The following is a 19,965-nucleotide window of genomic DNA, read 5'->3' as shown; positions in this document are numbered from 1 at the left end:
AGCCTGCGAAAGGTCAGACCTCTGATCCTGCACTTTGCAGTTCCATAACCTCTGAAGCAAATGGGGTTCCCTTCTTGGTGCCTCCTGAACACCTGTCCTTTGCCTTGGACCAGCTCAGAGCCTCTCTCCCACACATGGGGATTCCAGACCAGAGGTAGTAGGAAGGTCTTGAGGTCATCTGGGCATGGGAAAAGCAAGCAGGGCTAGGGGTGGTGAGTAGGTACCCCTGGAGCTGCATGCCTCTTGAGCAAAACCGGGTGGCCATGGAGTCTGCCCAGCTCAGGGAAGCACTGGGGTAGGCGTTGTGTTGGTACCTTCGATGATTCTCACTTAGATGCAGAAAACAATAGGCATTGGCCCTGGAATCAAAGAATTGAATATGGCTCAGACAAGATCAGAATGAGCCTTGGTGCAGGGCAGGAGCTACTATAAAACTAGGGGAATTCATCCCAGTCTGCAGATATTTCCCAGACCTAGAGACTCAGTAATCCTGGTTTGAGTGTTAACAACTGAGGGAACTGTTTTTATTTATTTATTTATTTATTTATTTATTTATTTATGAGAGAGAGATACAGAAATAGGCAGGTAGTGCCGGGCGTGGTGGCGCACGCCTTTAATCCCAGCACTCGGGAGCCAGAGGTGGGAGGATCGCCGTGAGTTCGAGGCCACCCTGAGACTCCATAGTGAATTCCAGGTCAGCCTGGGCTAGAGTGAGACCCTACCTCGGAAAACCAAAAAAAAAAAAAAAAAAAAAGAAAAGAAAAGAAAGAAATAGGCAGGTAGAGAGAGAGAGAGAATGGGTGCGCTAGGGCCACCAGCCACTGCCAAGGAACTCCAGATGTGTGTGCCACCTTGTGCATCTGCCTGGCTTAGTTGAGTCCTGGGGAGTCGAACCTGGGTCCTTTGGCTTTGCAGGCAAGCACCTTAACTGCTAAGCCGTCTCTCCAGCCTGTGTTTTTTTTTTTTTTGTTTTGTTTTTTTAATGAGAGAGAGAATTGGTGTGCCAGGGCCTTCAGCCACTGTAACTGAACTCCAAATGCATGTACCACCTAGTGGGCATGTGCAATCTTGCACTTGCGTCACCTTATGCATCTGGCTTAAGTGGGATCTGGAGAGTCGAACATGGGTCCTTAGGCTTTGCAGGCAAGCGCCTTAACTGCTAAGCCATCTCTCCAACCCCCCCCCTTTTTTTCTTATTCTTAGTGCGAGTGTGTTGGGGGAAGAGGGCTGAATGCACATGTGTATCCAAATGCATGTGGGCAGAGATCGCAAGATGTCAAATGTCCTCCTTATCACACTTCCATCTATTTGCTTGAGAACACAGTCTCTTACTGAACCTAGAGTTTTTTAAAATATATTTTATTTATTTATTTGAGAGAGAGAAAGAGGCAGAAAGGGAAAAAGAGGGAGGGAGAGGGAAAGAATGGGTGTGCCAGGGCCTCCAGCCACTGCAAAAGAACTCCAGACGTGTGCACCCCCTTGTGCATCTGGCTAACGTGGGACCTGGGGAACCGAGCCTCGAACCGGGGTCCTTAGGCTTCACAGGCAAGCGCTTAACCGCTAAGCCATCTCTCCAGCCCATGCATAGGCTTTTTACGTTGAGTGCTGGGGAATGAACTCAGGTCCTCATGCTTGGGCAACAAGTGCTTTTATCATTTCTACCACTGAGCTACCCCCAGCCCAAGAAAGCATGGTTAAACAGCAAATGCTCAGGGCTCCCTCAACCACCCCAGCTCCGCAGGGCCCAGGAGGTAGTACTTGCTGTCTAAAGATGTATTTTCCCACAGTGTGGCTTTTTACAAATGCCCACTGGCTGTGACGGGAAGGACAAGGCAACTTCCTTGTTTCAACCTGAAGCCCTCTCCTTGAAGGGTGTCATCTTGCTACGGGAAGCTGAGTCACACCGAACAGGCACTGAGTTGTAAACTCAATGACCCTCTCTTTCCTGCATTTCTCATACTCCACAAGACCACGCAGGGTGCCAGTTTGTTAATCTATTGGGCAATAAAGCAGACTTGGAAGAACAGGACACTCCTTGAGCATCAGTCCCCTTCAAAAGGGTCTACATTCTTCCTGTTGTCCTAATGCAGGTCAGCTGGCCCAATCTCAACCTTTGTAATCTCTTAATTGCAATTGAACAGGCAGAAATTTCAGCCCAAAGATTTCATTTTTTCCATGCCATATCCCTCTGCTCACACCAGTCCATTTCTACGCAATGCAACCCTGCACAAGTTCTCAGGACACGGGCATAACAGCAAGCTTCTCACACAAACTGCTTCTAGCCCAGTCCAGGCAAAGCTCTTCCTCACCCTCACAAGCCAAACCTCACAGTCCATAGTTCTTACTGCACTCAGGTGTTCCAACTCTGACCAGAATAGTGCATCAAGCTGTACTTACAGCACTGCAAGGTGTCTCTTAGGCCGAGGTTTCAAATCTCTCCACATTCCTCTTGAAAATCAGCTCCAAAAGGCCAAAGCCACACAGTCACTTGTCTAGCAGCAAATGACATCACTCCGTGGCACCAACATTACTGTTGTAGTCAGGTTTGCGTTGCTGGTGGAAATCACCTGACCAAGAGAGCTTTTGTGTGTGTGGGGGGTGTTATTTTGGCTTATAGGCTTGAGGAGAAGCTCCATGATGGCAAGGGGAAATTAAGGCATGAGCAGAGGGTGGACATCACCTCCTGGCTGACATCAGGTGGACAACAGGAACAGGAGAGTGTGCCAAACACTGGCCAGGAAAAACTGGCTATAACACCCATAGCCTGCCCCCAACAATACACTGCCTCCAGGAGGCGTTAATTCCCAAATCTCTATCAGCTGGGAACCTAGCATTCAGCGCACCTAAGTTTATGAGAGGGGAGGACACCTGAATCAAACCACCACACATGGGTACTTGGGCATTGAACATGGGTCTCTAGGCTTCACAGGCAAGTGCCATAACCACTAAACCATGTCTCTTGCCCTTCTAGGACAATCTTTATCTCTCACTCTGATCTTAGAGCCCAGTGAATCCCCTGCCTTGACTTTATTACATCCACAAGTAGACCCCCTTGAGCCCGAACTTTTTGCATTTCTGGCTTCTTGTCTATGTACACATGTGGTGTAAATCAACTTGTACAGCTAGAAGATTGGGATGGGGAGACATTCAAGACTTGTCCTAGCAAGGGAAAGCAGACCCAGGTTCACACCCACTGCAGGGGCCAGAGCCCAGCTAGCCTCAGCCTTGGGGAGCAGTTCAGCCAGAGTGGAGGTCAGCCCTGAGACCCAGAACCCACTAAGGCTATGGAGGAAGCTGAGGGGCGGGGGTCTCCAGAGGCTGTAGGGGTGGAACAGAGGTGGACTCCCCTTTGCCTCCAGGAGTCCATTGTTGTCTCTTAAGAAAACCCCAAGCCCAGACGAGGCTTCCAGTCTCACTGTCTCGGCAGTTCACAGCCACAGAGCCGGGCTTCTCATTGAAGCCCTTCAAGCACAAGGTGTGTGTGCTCAGCCTAGTTTCCAGATAGAAAAATTGAGACCCAGAGACTGGAAGTCGCTAGTGCTGGTAAGTGTCACAGCCAAGGTTCAGCCCCAGTTCTCCTTTTCTATTTCCCTTCTGGTTGACTTAGTTAATATGTGTTAACCACAACAGATACCATTTTCCAGAAGTGCATCAGGGTCTTTGCCAGATCTCTTCATGAATCATTTTATTTTATTTTTAATTCTTTTGAATTTGTGGCATTTTTATGACCTTCATTTAATTTTTTTTTTTTTGGTTTTTTGAGGTAGGGTCTCACTCTGGTCCAGGCTGACCTGGAATTAACTCTGTAGTCTCAGGGTGGCCTTGAACTCATGGTGATCCTCCTACCTCTGCCTCCCGAGTGCTGGGATTAAAGGCGTGAGCCACCATGCCCAGCTTAAAATTTTTTTAAAAATATATTTAATTTATTTATTTGAGGGAAAGAGACTTAGAGAGAGAAAGAAAGAGAGAATAGGCATCCCAGGGCCTCTAGCCACTGCAAACAAGCTCCAGATGCATGTGCCTCCTTGTGCATCTGGCTTACGTGGGTCCTGGGGAATTGAACCTGGGTCCTTTGGCTTTGCAGGCAAATGCCTTAAGTACTAAGCCATCTCTCCAGCCTTGTGAATGGTTTTATTTGGTCCTCAGAGACTCTGGCAGAGGGTGGCCTGCTCCTCCTCACTTCGGGCTGTCCAGGTTAAGTGACTGGTGTGAGGTCACAGTCTGCGTGGTTTGAACTGACAAGAGTCAGAAGCCAGCGCCTGAGCGCTTCCACACTCGCTGTCAGAACTCCCTCCGAGCGCAGCGGTCCCTGGCTTGCCCTCTGGCAGGAGGAGAGGAGGGGAGGGTGATAGCTGGAGATGGTATTTGCAGGGACAATGCCTGGACCATTGGTACCTGGTTCTAGTCCTTGAGATGAGGGAGTTGCTCACAGGCTCAAAGGAGCCCCGTGTGATTGATCTAGCTGTGGCAGCCATGGGTGGGGTCTGGGTTCGATTCCCCAGTACCCACATAGAGCCCGATGCACAAAGTGGTGCGTGCATCTGGAGTTAGTCTGTCCATCTCTCTCTGCTTAAAAATAAATAGAATATTTAAAAAAAAAATAAAAAGAGTCACTGTTCCTTTAGGACTCAGGGGTTTGGCCGTCTTGAGTCCCTTCTTTCTCTGTATTAACCTCCATCTCAGGACTACTGAATCAACACGGTGGGGGCCACGTGGATGGCAAGTCACCCACCTCACTGAGCCGAAGCTCCTCCTCTGTGATGGGGGAGTCGCGGTGCAGCGTCACTTGGCAGGTTCTCTGAGGACCCGTACAAGGCCACTGGCCTCGTGCCGTCTGCGTCCCAGTAGCTGCCCCTCCCTCCCAGCTGCCTTCACCCGAACTCTGAACCAGCCCCTTTCTTTGTGTCCCCTGGGATGCTCCTGTCCCTCGCTCTGCCTGACCTGGCTCGTCCCTGGCCAGCTTCATGCTACTTCTTTAGACACCTGTTTTCTCTCTACCCACCTCCACTGGCGGCTGCAATGACCTCCAGGGTCCTCCACCCGAAGGGTCCACTGCCACCTCTGGCCTCTGACCCTCAGCTGTTTTCCCATTGCCTTTTCCTATCACTTAAGTTTTGGTTTCCTAAAGCAAGAAGGGAGAAGTGGGAAGTGAGCTGGGCCTTTGAGACTTGATGGGACCTCCCAGGGCCTTCCGGGGGGAAGGGATGGGAAACCTTCCCTTCCTTATAACTGAGGAGGTCCATTTACAAGCACAAAGCTTGGGGCTGGAGAGATGGCTCAGTGGTTAAGGCATTTGCTTGTGAAGCCTAAAGGACCCAGGTTCGATTCCCCAGTACCCATGTAAGCCAGATGCACAAGGTTGTGCATGCAACTGGAGTTCATTTGCAATGACTGGAAGCCCTGGCACCCCCATTTTCTCTCTCACACACACACATACATAAATAAATAAATACAGCACAAAGCTTATCAGCCAGACAGACCTTGGTTAACACCCAGTACAATGTGACCTCTCTCCCACCCACTTTTCTATCCTCAGGACCACACCCATGTGAACAGGCTTGTGAGCAGTTGGTTCTCTTTCCTTAGGGTTTTATGAAATTCCCTGAAGGCTCACAGGGTTTTCTCTGACAGACAGGGCCCCTGGAAGATTCAGGGTGACGCTCAGCTATTTGTGCCCCCAAAGTGAGCCAGAGTATCTCAGAAGCTTGGGGGGGGGGGCTGGGCAAGGCAGGGGAGGGGCTCTGCCAAGTCAGAGGAAGCCTGGACGTGGAGGAAGGGCTGTGTGACTCTGGAAGCTCCTTTCTAACTGAGCCGTCCCACCAGCCCCTTATAGATTCTTTTTGTTGTTGTTGTTGTTAACCTTTTATTTATTTTATTTGAGCAAGAGAGAGAGAGAGAGAGAGAATGGGCGCGCCGGGGCCTCCTCGAACCGGGGACCTTAGGCTCCACAGGCGAGCGCTTAACCGCTAAGCCGTCTCTCCACCCCCCTTATAGATTCTTTAACACAGGTAAGGTGACCTCCTCCTCCCAGGACTTCAGTTGAAACACATCTACCTATGTTAACATGCCATATTCTCTAAAAAGTTTGTCTTTGCCTTTGACCTTGTTGTAGTCAGTTTCTTGTTGCTGGAATAAACAACTGAATTCCAGGGGAGCACCGCCGATGACCCGAAGAAGCTGGCTCATTTCCACAGATCTAAGCAGAGAGACTCCCCCAACAGCCAGCACCACAACACCACAGCAGCTTCAAATTGCCCTCCACACCTCAGGGCTGGGCTTAAGATCCACCCCCAGGGACATACCTCTTTCCCAGTAGAGACACAAGGAGCAAGCCCAAGATTATGGGGCCATGTATTCAAACGACCACAGGCCTTCCCTCTCCAACACCTAGCCTAGGCTCTCTCAGAAAAGCTGCATGATACCCCTCTTATGCCCATGCATCTGCTTTTTTTTTTTTTTTTTAATTGAGTTAAGGCTGACCTGAAACTCACTCCATAGTCCCAGTCTGGCCTTGAACTGCTGGGATTAAAGGCATGCACCACCACAGCAGGCATGTATCTGTTTTTACTGGGGCCCTTCCAATCCCTTATGCTTGGTGGTGATGATGGAGTGAGCCAGCTTCTTCTGCCATCATGAAGCTTCCCCTGGAATCTGTAAGGCTGCAATCAAGCTGGGTGTGGTGGTGCACACCTTTAATTCCAGCATTTGGGAGGCAGAGGTAGGAAAATTGCCATGAGTTGGAGGCCACCCTGAGACTTCCAGGTCAGCCTGAGCTAGAGTGATACCTACCTCGAACACACACACACACACACACACACACACACACACACACACACACACAGAGAGAGAGAGACAGCAATAAAAAGCTGGGTGTGGTGGCGCACGCCTTTAATCCCAGCACTCAGGAGGCAGAGATAGGAGGATCGCCATGAGTTTGAGGTCAGTCTGAGACTACATAGTGAATTCCAGATCAGCCTGAGCTAGAGTGAGACCCTACCTCGAAAAACCAAAAGAAAAAAGACAGCAATAAACCTTTTCCTCCCATGAGCAGCTTCTGGTCAGGTGTTTGCCCAGCAACAAGAAGGTAACTACCAGCAGTCCAGTGGCCTTGGGCATCACTTGCCCTCTTTGGGCCTCTTTGTACAGTAACATTGCAGATTTTCATATTGCTCAATTCTTTTTTTTTTTTTGTAACCATGAAAAATTAGGCACACAGATAACCAGGTTTGAGTAAAGCAAAAGAGTTTTTTTTTTAATTTTTTTTTTTTTTTTAAGAAAAAGGCAGAAAAGGTCCAGAGAGGGCAAGCATGCTTAAAATTTTGGCTATCATTCAAAGATGTGAAAGAAAGGGGGGAAAGAATGGGGGAGTTAGACTTTCGGAGTTAGTACTACAGAAAGCAGGCAGGCTTTGCAAAGGTCTGTGAGCAGCTGGATTGAGGTCGGGGTTTCTGGGGTATGGTACAATATTTCATTAAGGGGATAACTTGCTTCTACCTCCTTAGTGTGTCTGTAGGTGAGGGGTGGTCCCTTGACCAGATGAATGACTGACAGGCTCCCACACAGGACCAGAGGACTTCGTTCCTCTGGTCAGGAGGAAGTGGCTCTCCCCTATGGAGGGGTGTTTGAGATGTTTCCTTTTCTAATGTTACCAGGGAAATAAGAGGTCTGTCCTTCAGTGACCATCAACCTAATGTCTGCCTGCCTACCACAGCGATGGCTAGGTTGTTCTGGAATAGTATGTGGCAAACGGAGAGCTAATGACCAAGCAGGTCATTTCCCTGCCACCTAGGATATAAGCCATTGAGAGCTATTCACAAGGGGGCTGAACATAGACAGGAAATCCCAAGCCTCATATCTACTTGTTCCCCCCCCCCCAAGTTGGGCTTGGGGGTTGTTGCAGTCAGGTTCACATTGCTGGCAAAACACCTGACCAAGAGCAGTTTGTAGGGGAAAAAAAAAAAAAAAAAGGTTTATTTTGGCTTACAGACTTGAGGGGAAGCTCCATGATGGCAGAGGAAAACGATGCCATGAGCAGAGGGTGGACATCACCTCTTTGCCAACACTAGATGGACAACAGCAACAGAGAGTGTGCCAAACACTGGCATGGGGAAACTGGCTATAATACCCATAAGCCCACCCCCAACAATACACTGCTTCCAGGAGGCATCATTTCCCAAATCTCCACCAGCTGGGAACCTAGCATTCAGAACACCTAAGTTTATGGGGGACACCTGAGTCAAACCGCCACAGGGGTATTTTATGGAGTGAGGAAGTAGGATGATTCAAGGTGTGGGGAAGGAAGACCAGAGGTGAAGTCATCAGTGGTTTGTGCATGTCAGTCAAACTTTATGTCTCTTCATGGACACATATCTCTTTATGGACACTAGTATGATCTGAGGGACTTCTGGTCTCAATGTCAAAAGGTCACCCATGGGACATCTGTGGGGGCTCAAAAGAATAAGTGGTTACCATGCTCTACACATTGGACGGGTCAGCACAGCAAAACTAGAGGAGAACTAATAATGGACAGTACATAAAGTTACTTTTGGGCTGGAGAAATGCCTTGGTGGTGAAGGCCCTTACCTGCAAAGCCTAAGGACCCATGTTCGACTCTCTAGATCCCACATAAGCCAGGCACACAAAAGTGAGGCACACGCAAGGTCACACTTGCCCACTAGGTGGCGCAAGAGTCTGGAGTTTGATTGCAGTGGCTGAGGCCCTGGTGTGCTCTCTCTCATCTCTCTCTAAAAAATAAAAAGAAAGTGAATTTTTTTTTTTTTTGATTTTTCGAGGTAGGGTTCGTGTTTTAACCCTGCCTGATCAGGAATTCACTATGTAGTCCCAGGCTGGCCTTGAACTCACAGCAATATTCCTACCGTTGCCTCCTGAGTGCTAGGATTAAAGGCTTGCGCCACCACTTTTTTTCTTCTATTCTTTTTATTTTTATTTATTTATTAGAGTCAGAGAGAGAGGGAGAGAGAATGAGAGTGAGCATTGGCGTGCCAGGGCTTCCAGCCACGGCAAACGAACTCCAGATACATGCGCCCCTTTGTGCACCTGGCTTACATGGGTCCTGGGGAATCAAACTGGGGTCCTTAGGCTTCGCAGGCAAATACCTTAACCACTAAGCCATTTCCTTAGCCCCCTTTTAAAAAATATTTTATTTATTTATTTGAGAGAGAAAGAGGCAGAGAGAGAGAGAATGGGCATGCCAGGGCATCCAGCCATTGCAAACAAACTCCAACCACATGTACCCCCTTGTGCATCTGGCTTACATGGGTTCTGGAGAATCAAACTGGAATCCTTTGGCTTTGCAGACAAATGCCTTAACTGCTAAGTCATCCCTCCATCCCAACAGAGCGGGTATTTTTTAAATATATATTTTTAAATTTTTATTTATTTATTTCAGAGAACGAGAGAGAAAGAGGCAGAGAGAGAGAATGGGCACACCAGGGCCTCCAGCCACTGCAAACGAACTCCAGATGCATGCGTCACCTGTGCATCTGGCTAATGTGGGTCCTGGGAAATTGAACCGAGGTCCTTTGGCTTTTCAGGCAAGCGCCTTAACCGCTAAGCCATCTCTCCAGCCCCAGAGTGGGTTTAAAAAAATATATTTTATTTTATTTATTTATGAGAGAGATAGAGAGAGAATGGGTTCACCAGGGCCTCTAGCCACTGCAAATTAACTCCAGATGTGTGCACCCCCTCGTGCATCTGGCTATGAGGGTTCTGGGGAATCAAACCTGGGTCTTTAGGCTTCGCAGGCCAGCGCTTTATCTGCTAAGCCATCTCTCCAACCGCAGGGTGGTTTCTGATAGAATCATGGCTGCTGCTTTTCTTAAAGGCATACTGAGCAATGAGTCAGAACCCAGCCCCCTGCAGAAATTGGCTGGTGTGGAGGTGAAGGGGGGTGGCGGGGGTGGGGTGGGGCTGGGCAGCAGAGTGAGCAGCTCTGAGGGGCCAGGAATTTCTTCAGAACTGCCTCATCACTTGTGACTGTGGCTCATGCACAGTCACAGCCCCTGCTGCCACTGCGGGCCCTCACGGCTGAGAGTCACACGCAGCCTGACACACGGACCGAGCTCCTGAGGACCTGCGCTGCTGCGCCCCTTGCTGCCCTCCACCTCCTCCAGAATGGCCAGCGTGGGTCTGGTTTACCTCCTCTTTTTACTCTGGGACATAGAGGACAGAAGAAGGGGGCCCCTGGAGAACTCGGGGGTCAGCGTGGAGGGAGAGAGGCACAGATCCCGCTGACCCTCCTTGCTCAAACCCTCCATATCTCCAGAGGTGCTGTAGAACATGGGGTCCTGGGGGTGCAGATTCCTCTTCTTCTTCCTTCTTTTTCTTTTCTTTTTTGGTTTTTCGAGATAGGGTCTCACCCTGGTCCAGGCTGACCTGGAATTAACTATGTACTCTCAGGGTGGCCTCAAGTTTGGTTTTTGGTTTGTGGTTTTTCAAGGTAGGCGCTCACTCTAGCCCAGGCTGACCTGGAATTCACTATGTAGTCTCAGGGTGACCTGGAAACTCACGGTGATCCTCCTGCCTCTGCCTTTGCTGGGATTAAAAGGTGTGTGCCGCCATGCCCTGGTCAGATTTCTCTTACTGCAGTGCCAGACACGCCCTTCTCCTCTCTGGGCCCCAGTCACCTGAGTTGGGAGTGGCACTCACTGGACAGAGATCGCCCAGCTCTGGGTTTTAGCGTTTTTGTGGTCTGAATGCTGTGATCCCTACAGGGAAGGATCTGAGGTTCCCAACTCCATAGGGAGTGTTCAGGGAGGTCAAGGTTGGGAAGCTGTGGTCTGCTGCTTCCCACAAGTGGGAAGCCTGGCCCTGGATGGCCCATTGATAGAAGCCCGGAATGGGTCAGCAGCAGGTGGGGACAGAGAGGGGCAACTTTCTCATGCTGGAGTCCCAGGTGGCCAGCCAAAGCCCAGACCCTTGGATTATCTCCCTGTGGTCATCTGAACCCAGGCCAGGCCCTCTGCAGGAGTTTCCAGGCTGCTCGCAGAGATGGGTGGGCACTTAGGGATTTGACCCTGCACAGTTGGCTGGGTGTGGGCTGGGGCTGGAGTGTGGGCATCTGTGCCCTTCCCCAGCATCTGATGCTCTTTACATCTCGAAGCACACTGTGTCTTCTTTCCACAGCCCCAGTGCAAATGCCTCCTGCAAAAATTTTTCCTTAGGGGAAAAAAAAAAAAAAAAAAGAACTTCTCCTTGATTTTTTTTTTTTTAAATATTATTATGGGGGGCAGTTTGAAGTAGGGTATCACTCTAACCTGGGCTGACCTGTCACTCACTCTGTAGTCCCAGGCTGATCTCAAACTCAGAGTGATTCTCAAAGTGCTAGGATTAAAGGTGTGTGCCACCATGCCTGGCTTGTTTTAAATATGTTTATTTATGAGAGAGAGAGAGAGAGAGAGAGAGAGAGAGAGAGATTAGGCACTCCAGGGCCTCTTGCCACTGCAAACAAGCCCCAGATGCACGTGCTACTTTGTGCATCTGGCTTTACAAAGGTGCTAGGGAATCAAGTCTGCGCCTGCGCCAGCAGGCTTCACAAGCAACTGCCTTTAACCACTAATCTCTCCAGATTGATGTTTTGTTTTGTTTTGTTTGTGATACTAGATGGAGTGCAAGTTTTCTTGCATGCTGAACTAGTACTCTACCGCTGAGTCATACCACCAACACCTCTTCTTGATTTTTTTTTTTTTTCGTTTTTTTGAGGTAGGGTCTCACTCTAGCCCAGGCTGACCTGGAATTCACTATGGAGTCTCAGGGTGGCCTGGAACTCATGGGGATCCTCCTACCTCTGCCTCCCGAGTGCTGGGATTAAAGGCGTGCGCCACAATACCTGGCCTCTTCTTGATTTTGATGGCACCCGTGTTTCCCACATCTGTAATTTGAGGAAGATTCCAGTTTTAACTTGGGACACAGGCTAAGCATGGATGAACTCAGTAGGGCCTCACTGACCTCTTCACCGTGTGGGATGTGATGTGCGTGCCCACGGATGCTGGGGTTCCTTGGAGCCTCTGAGGCTTTGGGAGGGCTCAAGGGACAGAAAAGGAGACAGCCTAGATGCCAACTCTTTCCTGGCAATCTCTCTTGGATCCACTCCCTGGGGACGGTTGATGAATGTGGGACCTCAGTGAGAGACAGAAACCCCTGCCTCCTGGAGTGGCCTGAACATTGGCTCCATGATGTCCCCCTGGAGTCAGCTAGGCATACGGGGCTCAGGAAGGTCCATGCCTACAGATATTGTAGTAGATATAATTTTTTCTTTGGTTTTTCGAGGTAGGGTCTCACTGTGGCCCAGGTTGACCTGGAATTAACTATGTCATCTCAGGGTGCCCTCGAACTCACGACGATCCTCTGCCTCCCAAGTTCTGGGATTAAAGGCATGTGCCACTATGCCCAGCTTGATATTGTAGGATCTTTTATCTCCTCAGTCCTTGGACTCTGCCTCTCTCTCTCCTCGCTTCCTACACTGGCAGCTCAGAACCCTGCTAGAATCTACTGGTAGGGAGTGGGGTGGAGTGTCAGACTTGTCAGAGGGCACTAGGACTGGCTGGACCGGTTCTGAGAACAAAGTCAATTGCTCCCCAGAACTCCCCCATGATGCTCTTTTTTCACCCCAGTGAAGAGGGGACACGGGGCTGGGGCTGCAGGTCACTGGAAAAGCATTTAACATGTGCTTGACCACTTGATCATAGCACAGCAAAACAAGGCAGGTGACCTGGTCACCGCAGAAACCACCCTCAATGCCAGATCAGTGGGTCGGTGACCTTAGCCCACACCACAGAACCCAGCATGGTACTGGGACACAGCTGGTGCCCTCTGAGGCCACATATTGTGGAAGTAAAGAGTGGAACTTGGTCTGGAGAGGTAGCTTAGTGGTTAAAGGTTCTTGTTTGCAAAGCCCTTTGTGGGTCCCCGGATCCTAGGGTCCGCGGTTTTGGGGCAGTCTCGGAACAGCGCGTGTATTCGTCAGGGAAGTGGGTTTATAAGCAGCTGAGAGCTGAAAGAGGGTCCTAAGGGGATTGGTGGGTTCAAAGGTTGCTAGCTGATGCCTAGGGATGTTCATTCCAGCAATTGGGAGAGTCAGGTGATCTACATGGTGGCGGGAAGAGGGTCTCGGGGGATGGGCTGCGTGAAGGCTGTTGGCCGATAAGGAGTCTCTTAGGCAACTGGTCAAAGGTCAGAGGGCTCTGGGCAAAGCCCAAGTTCAGGTGCACCAGGCTTGGAGAGGGAGTGGCCTCCTGTAGCCCGGGGGTCCTTAGCCGTGCAGCTCAGGCCCCTCCCCTGAAGGCTCCAGCCTGTGCCTGGCAGTGCCTGACAGCCTGATGGCCTGGGTTCAGCTCCCCCGCAGTACCTGCACAAATCCATATGAACAAAGTGTCACATATGTTCCTAGTTTGTTTCCAGTGGCTGGAGGCCCTGGCATGCCCATATAAATAAATAAATTTTTTGTTCATTTTATTTATTTATTTATTTATTTGAGAGCGACAGACAGAGAAAGAGACAGAGAGAGAGATGGAGGGAGGGAGAGAATGGGCGTGCCAGGGCCTCCATCCACTGCAAAGGAATTCCAGATGCATGTGCCCCATGTGCATCTGGCTAATGTGGGTCCTGGGGAATCAAGCCTTGAACCAGGGTCCTTAGGCTTCACAGGCAAGCACTTAACTGCTAAGCCATCTCTCCAGCCCAAATAAATTTTTTTTTTTTATAAAAGAGTGGAACTTGAGCCAAATGGCTAGCCTTCTATGTCTAGCTCCCACTTCCACCTCCTAGACCTGCTCTCTTTCTAGTTGTGATAATAAAGTTATGGAGGCACAAGTTGTACCAGGCACTGTGTGAGAGATTGAATTTGGGGGCTAGCTGTCCTTATAGGGCCTGGGGTGGGGGTGGGGGCGTCTCTCCCAAACCATTGATGTGTGTTGTACTCTGAGCTCTGATGCTAGGCTTAGAAACCCCTGCCTGGCCAGTTGTGGTTCTGGGGTCACCACATTTTGGGTTGGTGGGGAGCACTCACCATGTGTCCACTTGAAATCTGGTCCCAAGCTCCAAGTGCTTCACCTTGAATGAGGACATGGAGACCAGGGAGGTGGCTATTTCTGTAGATGGTCAGCAGAGTCCCTGATGTCCAGCTGGGGCCCTCACACACGTCTTGCTTACAGTGCAGGGACTTCACAGCCCACACGGGCTACGAGGTGCTGCTGCAGCGGCTGCTGGATGGCAGGAAGATGTGCAAGGACGTGGAGGAGCTGCTGAGGCAGAGGTGAGCCAAGGCAGAATGGGCAGGTGGGGTGGGAGGCCACCCTTCCCCAGCACCCCAGGAAGCGGCTGAGGAGCACCCAGTGCAGCCCAGTTGCTTTGTGGTCCTGCTTTTAAAATATATATATATTTTATTTATTTACTTGAGAGAGAGAGAGAATGGGCACACCAGGACCTCCAGCCACTGCAAACGAACTCCAGAAGCATGCGCCCCCTTGTGCATCTGGCTTATGTGGGTCCTGGAGAGTCGAACCAGGATCCTTTGGCTTTGCAGGCAAACGCCTTAACCCCTAACCCATCTCTCCAGCCTGTGGCCCTGCTTTTAGAAGCCATGAGCCTGGGTGTGTGGGCACATGCCTTTAATCCCAGCACTCAGGAGGACTGCTGTGAGTTTGAGGCCAACCTGAGACTACATAGTGAGTTCCAGGTCAGCCTGGGCTACAGCGAGACCCTACCTTGAACAACCAAATAATCATAATCACAAAAGCCATGAGTCCACTTCTCCCAGCAATGCCCCCCCCCCCACAGACCTGGGTTTCCCACACCTCCAGCATCCCTTCAGATGGGCCTGTATTTGGCCGATGTTTAGTCCCAGCTAGGGACAGGACTCAGTTTCCTCAGTAGCTGTCCGGCTCCCAGAGGCAGGTGTGGGATGTCAGGTTCTGTGTTGCAACCTTGGGGCCATGGGTGGCAGCCCAAAGGGGACACAGCGCCTGCTCTATCCTTGCAGGGCCCAGGCAGAGGAGAGGTACGGGAAGGAGCTGGTGCAGATCGCCCGGAAGGCTGGTGGGCAGACAGAGACCAAGTAAGAACACTGGCGGCCCCTGGCCTGCCTCTGGAGAACCTTCTGGACTTGGCACAGGGCTTGCAGCTTCCTGTCATGGGGTAGCCTGGGCAGAGGCTGGGTAGGGGTTCTGGGATCCTGCTTGGTGTCCTGCTTTGCTGTAAGGAATCCTGTGAGGTCAGGCTCTGTATGAGAGTCTATATTGGGCCAGGAAGGGTTGGGACAGGGGACACAGGAGCCACCAGTCCTGTCACTTGCAGCCCTGCCTCCACCTGCCTAGTTGTCCTTGATCCAATGCCTGAGGGGCAGCTAACAGGCCCCTCACCTGTCTGGCTCAATTCCCTGCAGTAAGTAAGGCCAGGTGAGGACACACCTGGGCATAAATATATGCTTCTCACCTACCAGCTGTGAGAGCTGGGGTCCGGTGCATTATCTCCAGTCCTTACAGCAGTCTTTGGAGGATGATGTACGGCCGTGGCTCAAAGAAGGCTGTGGGCGCTGCCCTGATGAGCTGTCGGTTCTCCACGCATGTGCATAGCCAGCCCGGGTGGGAGAGGACAGCTGGGGAAAGTGAGATGCTGTCCTGGGTGGGGCAGAGCAGGCTTGAGGGTCCAGTGGACACTGGATTCCAGGTTCTAAAAGGGCTGTACCTACACAAAGCCCCAAGGCCTAAGCCTACAGCTGCGTTGTGACCCATCTTTCTTGCATCTGAGTTCCTTGGGTCCTGCCTAAGCCATGCCTGATACCACCCAAGAGGCAGTGCCTGATCAGGTCTTTTTTTTTTTTTTTAAATTTTTTAAATTTATTTATTTGAGAGTGACAGACACAGAGAGAAAGACAGATAGAGGGAGAGAGAGAGAATGGACGCGCCAGGGCTTCCAGCCTCTGCAAACGAACTCCAGACGCGTGCGCCCCCTTGTGCATCTGGCTAACGTGGGACCTGGGGAGCCGAGCCTCGAACCGGGGTCCTTAGGCTTCACAGGCAAGCGCTTAACCGCTAAGCCATCTCTCCAGCCCTGATCAGGTCTTTTAATGACCCAGATCTGGGGAGATGGCTTAGTCAGTAAAGTGCTTGCTTTGCAGATGCGAGCACCTGAATTTGATCCCTGGGATCCGTGTAAAAATGCTGGGTGCCTGGCACACACCTGTATTTCCAGTACGGGGGGGGCAGAGACAAGAGATCCATGGGCTCATTGGCCACCTGTCTAGCCTTTTTAATGAGCTCCAGGTCAATGAGCGACCCTGCTTCCAAAAGAGGTGGGTGGGGTCCTGACACCCGAGATTGTCTGCGCACACACATGTATACACAAGCACACCACCTATACACATGAGTGCACGAACACATATACAAGCATGCACACACGTGTACACACACACACACAAAACACACACACACGACCCCTGGTAGTTGCTGCTTTCAGCTGGTAGCAGTGTGCAGGGGGGCAGACAAACAGGAGATGGCATGAGACCTCCCAAAGGCAGGGCTGGAAGCAGGGTGCAAGATGGACGCCAGGGAGCCTCAGGACATGGGAAAGGATGGACAGACACCTGTTGGAACCCATCTTCGACTCTGAAAAAGCCTAGGGCTCACGGTGGAGCTGAAGGAGACAGCAAGGCAGGAGGTAGTACCCTTGTGCTCAGGAGAGCGTGGCTTAGGAAAACGCTCTGGGGGAGGGCTCTCTTGTGATTCTAGAACTTTCCAAGAAAGAAGTGGCCTCCCTGTTGTACGGGAAGGACACAGGATCAGGAGAATGGGGGTGAAGTGCAGGCAGGGCCTGAGGGTTCCCGGCAGGAAGTGGGTCTGTGTGAGGCATGCTCAGGGGGTTGTGAGTCACCTGAGGCTGACGGCGGAATCGGGGACACCACCAAGGGAGAGCAGCGAGCCGGGACGCACACAATCTCCTGCTGACCTTAGAAGCATGCGGTTGGCAGGGCCGAGGCTCTGGGTGGGCTATATTTTCTGTGTGAGTCTGGGAAGGTCCCTGTCTGGGTCCCCGGTCTCTCCTAGGCGATCACTAGAGAGGCCCTAAGCACGCTCATGGTGACATGCGTGGGGGTGCGCGCTCGGTTTGCAGCGGTATCTTAACCAGATCGGCCCCGCCACACAGCACCAAAGCCCTAGGAGAAGCTGTGGTCTGGGGTCCTGCAGAGAGCCTCTGTGCAGAGGGGATCCAGGGGCGGGGCCGAGGGGTCGGCGGCCTGGCTTCCTCCCCTCCATTAGGAGGAAGTGGAAGCTGGGCTAAGTTCCCCCTAGCTGGCTTTGGGCTGAGGCCCCTGCAGAGCTGCTTGCTCTGTGTCATGGCCTGGTGGAAGGGAGATTGGAGGATTCAAAATCAAGGGGCTGGAGAGATGTCTCAGCAGGTAAGGGTGCTTGCTGCACAAGCCTGAGTTTGATCTCCAGCACCCATGTAGAAAGAGGGGCAGGGCTGGAGAGATGGCTGAGCGGTAAAGCGCCTGCCTGTGAAGCCTAAGGAGCTTGGTTCAAGGCTCCATTCCCCAGGACCCACGTTAGCCAGATGCACAAGGGGGTACATGCATCTGGAGTTCATTTGCAGTGGTTGGAAGCCCTGATGCACCCATTCTCTCCCTCTCTCTCTCTCTGCCTCTTTCTCTGTCTTTCTCCAAAAAAAAAAAAAAAAAAAAAAAAAAAAAAGGCGGGGCAAAGCCAGGCATGGTAACGCACGCCTTTAATTCCAGCACTTGGAAGGCAGAGGTAGGAGGATTACTGTGAGTTCAAGGCCACCCTGAGACTACACAGTGAATTCCAGGTCAGCCTGGACCAGAATGAGACCCTACCTCAAAAAACCAAAATCCAAAAAACAAATTTTAATGGTGGTGTGGGAAGAAAAAGGAGAGTCACTGGGGCTTGCTGGGTAGCCAGTCTGGAAAACAAAAAAAAAGTGAGAGCTGGAGAGATGGCTTAGCCAGTCAGGTGTTTGCCTGCAAAGCCAAAGGACCCAGGTTCAACTCCCCAGGACCCACATAAGCAGGATGCACAAAGGGGGCGCACGCGTCTGGAGTTTGTTTGCAGTGGCTGGAGGCCCTGAGCGCCCATTCTCTATCTGCCTCTTTCTCTCTCTCTCAAATAAATAAATAAATAAAAATATTAACAACAACAACAACAAAAACAGTGAGCATGAGGGTCAGTGAGGGACTGTCTTAGAGAAACAAGGTGGAAGGAAGACCAATAGAGGACACCCCACACCCTCCTCTGTCCCTACACACAGGTACAGGGCATACACATTGGTGCACACGCTCACATGCATGTACCCCCCACCTGCCACACACCCCATCCTGCAGCCACTCAGGTCACTAAGGTGACAGCCATCCCTTTTGCCACAGACCTTCCCTTCAGACAGAACCTGCCAGAAACCCTCCTGACACCCCGCCTCACCTCACTGTCAGGGGAAGGGTTCAGACTAGATCACCCCCATACCAAACCAGGGGGCTCCTGGTAAGAAATGTGAGTGGAACCGTGTGCGTGACACGTGTATCGTCTCCCCCTGTCATGGACACTTGGGGAAGCTGCCCTTGGAGGGCAGGCAGAGGGGTTGGGAGCAAAACGGGGTGAACAGGAAGGACGAAAGCTGGCTGCTCTGCCCCACATGGCCTGAAGACCAGTGATCCCTGACCTCATTCCAGGAGGGGCCTCACTCACACCCCAGCTTGGGCCAAACAAATAAAATAATCAGTTAGTAGCTTAAAAAAAAATTTCATTATATTTGCTGCGTGTGGTGGCACATGTCTTTAATCCCAGCACTCTGGAGGATCGCCGTGAGTTCAAGGCCACCCTGAGAGTACATAGTGAATTCCAGGTCAACCTGAGCTAGAGTGAGACCCTACCTCAAAAAATTCACATACATACCCAAAAATTTCATTTATTGGGGGGGGGGATGGACTCACCAGGGCCTCTAGCCACTGCAAACTCCAGACACATGTGCCACCTTGTGCATCTGGCTTACATCGGTATTGGGGAATCGAACATGAGTCCTTATAAGGGCTTTGCAGGCTAAGCCATCTCTCCAGGCAAAATTAGTAGCTTTTTAAATGATTAAAAAAAACAAAACAAAATCACATACCCATTTTCATGTTAACTCAGCAAACCTCCTCAAGCCCTCAGAAGCCCTGTCAGGATATTGCAGAGGCTCAAGGAGGCCGTGGCCAGCCCTGCAGGTTTACCTGCAACCCCCCACCGCCCCAGCAGCCTCGTGCCTTCGCCCCGTTCTCCTCTCCCGGCAGTCAGCCTGAACCACCACTTCCACAGGAAGCTGTCATCTTCTCCCTCTCTTGTTCTTCCCGCCCCAGGCAGGGAGCGTGCTTGTGGGTGCCTCAGGAAATGGAGGGGGTGGGCCAGCTTCCTGTGAAGCCCCTCTGTGGTCACAGGTAACGGAGGACAGTTCCCCAGAGACACCTCACTGCCCACCTTATCTCTGCTCCTCACAAACCTAAACACAGGTTTTCCTGTCCAAGAGATTGTATTCCCCTCCCCCACCACACACATACACCCACACACAATCTCGACACCGAGGAAGATGGTAGATTCAGGTGATAGACTCTTCCTGTCCCAACGCAGGCACATAGAGGTGACAGGGTCGGCTTCCAGCTGGGAAGTCTTAGCCTGCTGGCCACCAGGTGAGTAAGGGATGGGTGCCCCAAGCAGAGACTTAAGGTGGTGCACGCCATGTGATATGGGGAGAATCCTGGAGGAGCCACTTACCACTGGGACGCTAGACTGTTTGCACTCAGAATTTCTGGCCACGTTGAAAAGGGGCAACAGGCCAAGTTACACATGTGCGCATTAGTGACGGGTGACAGAAGTCAAACAAGCACTCTGACCCCCACTGCTGCAGGGAAGGTGGGCTCGCCACAATGGTCGTCCCTCCCCTCCCTCTGTACAGAAGCCGAGGGGGTGT

General features: G+C 51.3%; 1 protein-coding gene across 1 annotated transcript in view; it reads left to right on the top strand.

Moving 5' to 3' along the window:
- Pstpip1 (proline-serine-threonine phosphatase interacting protein 1) overlaps nt 1-19,965 on the top strand; it is a 55,185-nt gene that overhangs the window by 22,571 nt on the left and 12,649 nt on the right. The window contains exons 2-3 of the mRNA XM_045160508.1: nt 14,172-14,272; nt 14,999-15,073. Coding sequence (XP_045016443.1) covers nt 14,238-14,272; nt 14,999-15,073 — 110 coding nt within the window. The 5' untranslated portion in view covers nt 14,172-14,237. The remainder of the gene's footprint in view (nt 1-14,171; nt 14,273-14,998; nt 15,074-19,965) is intronic.

This window comes from Jaculus jaculus, chromosome 10 (genome assembly GCF_020740685.1).
Source record: "Jaculus jaculus isolate mJacJac1 chromosome 10, mJacJac1.mat.Y.cur, whole genome shotgun sequence".
Lineage (NCBI taxonomy): Eukaryota > Metazoa > Chordata > Mammalia > Rodentia > Dipodidae > Jaculus > Jaculus jaculus.
Note: the sequence above shows the minus strand (reverse complement) of the source record. Positions and strands in the feature narration are given on the sequence as shown.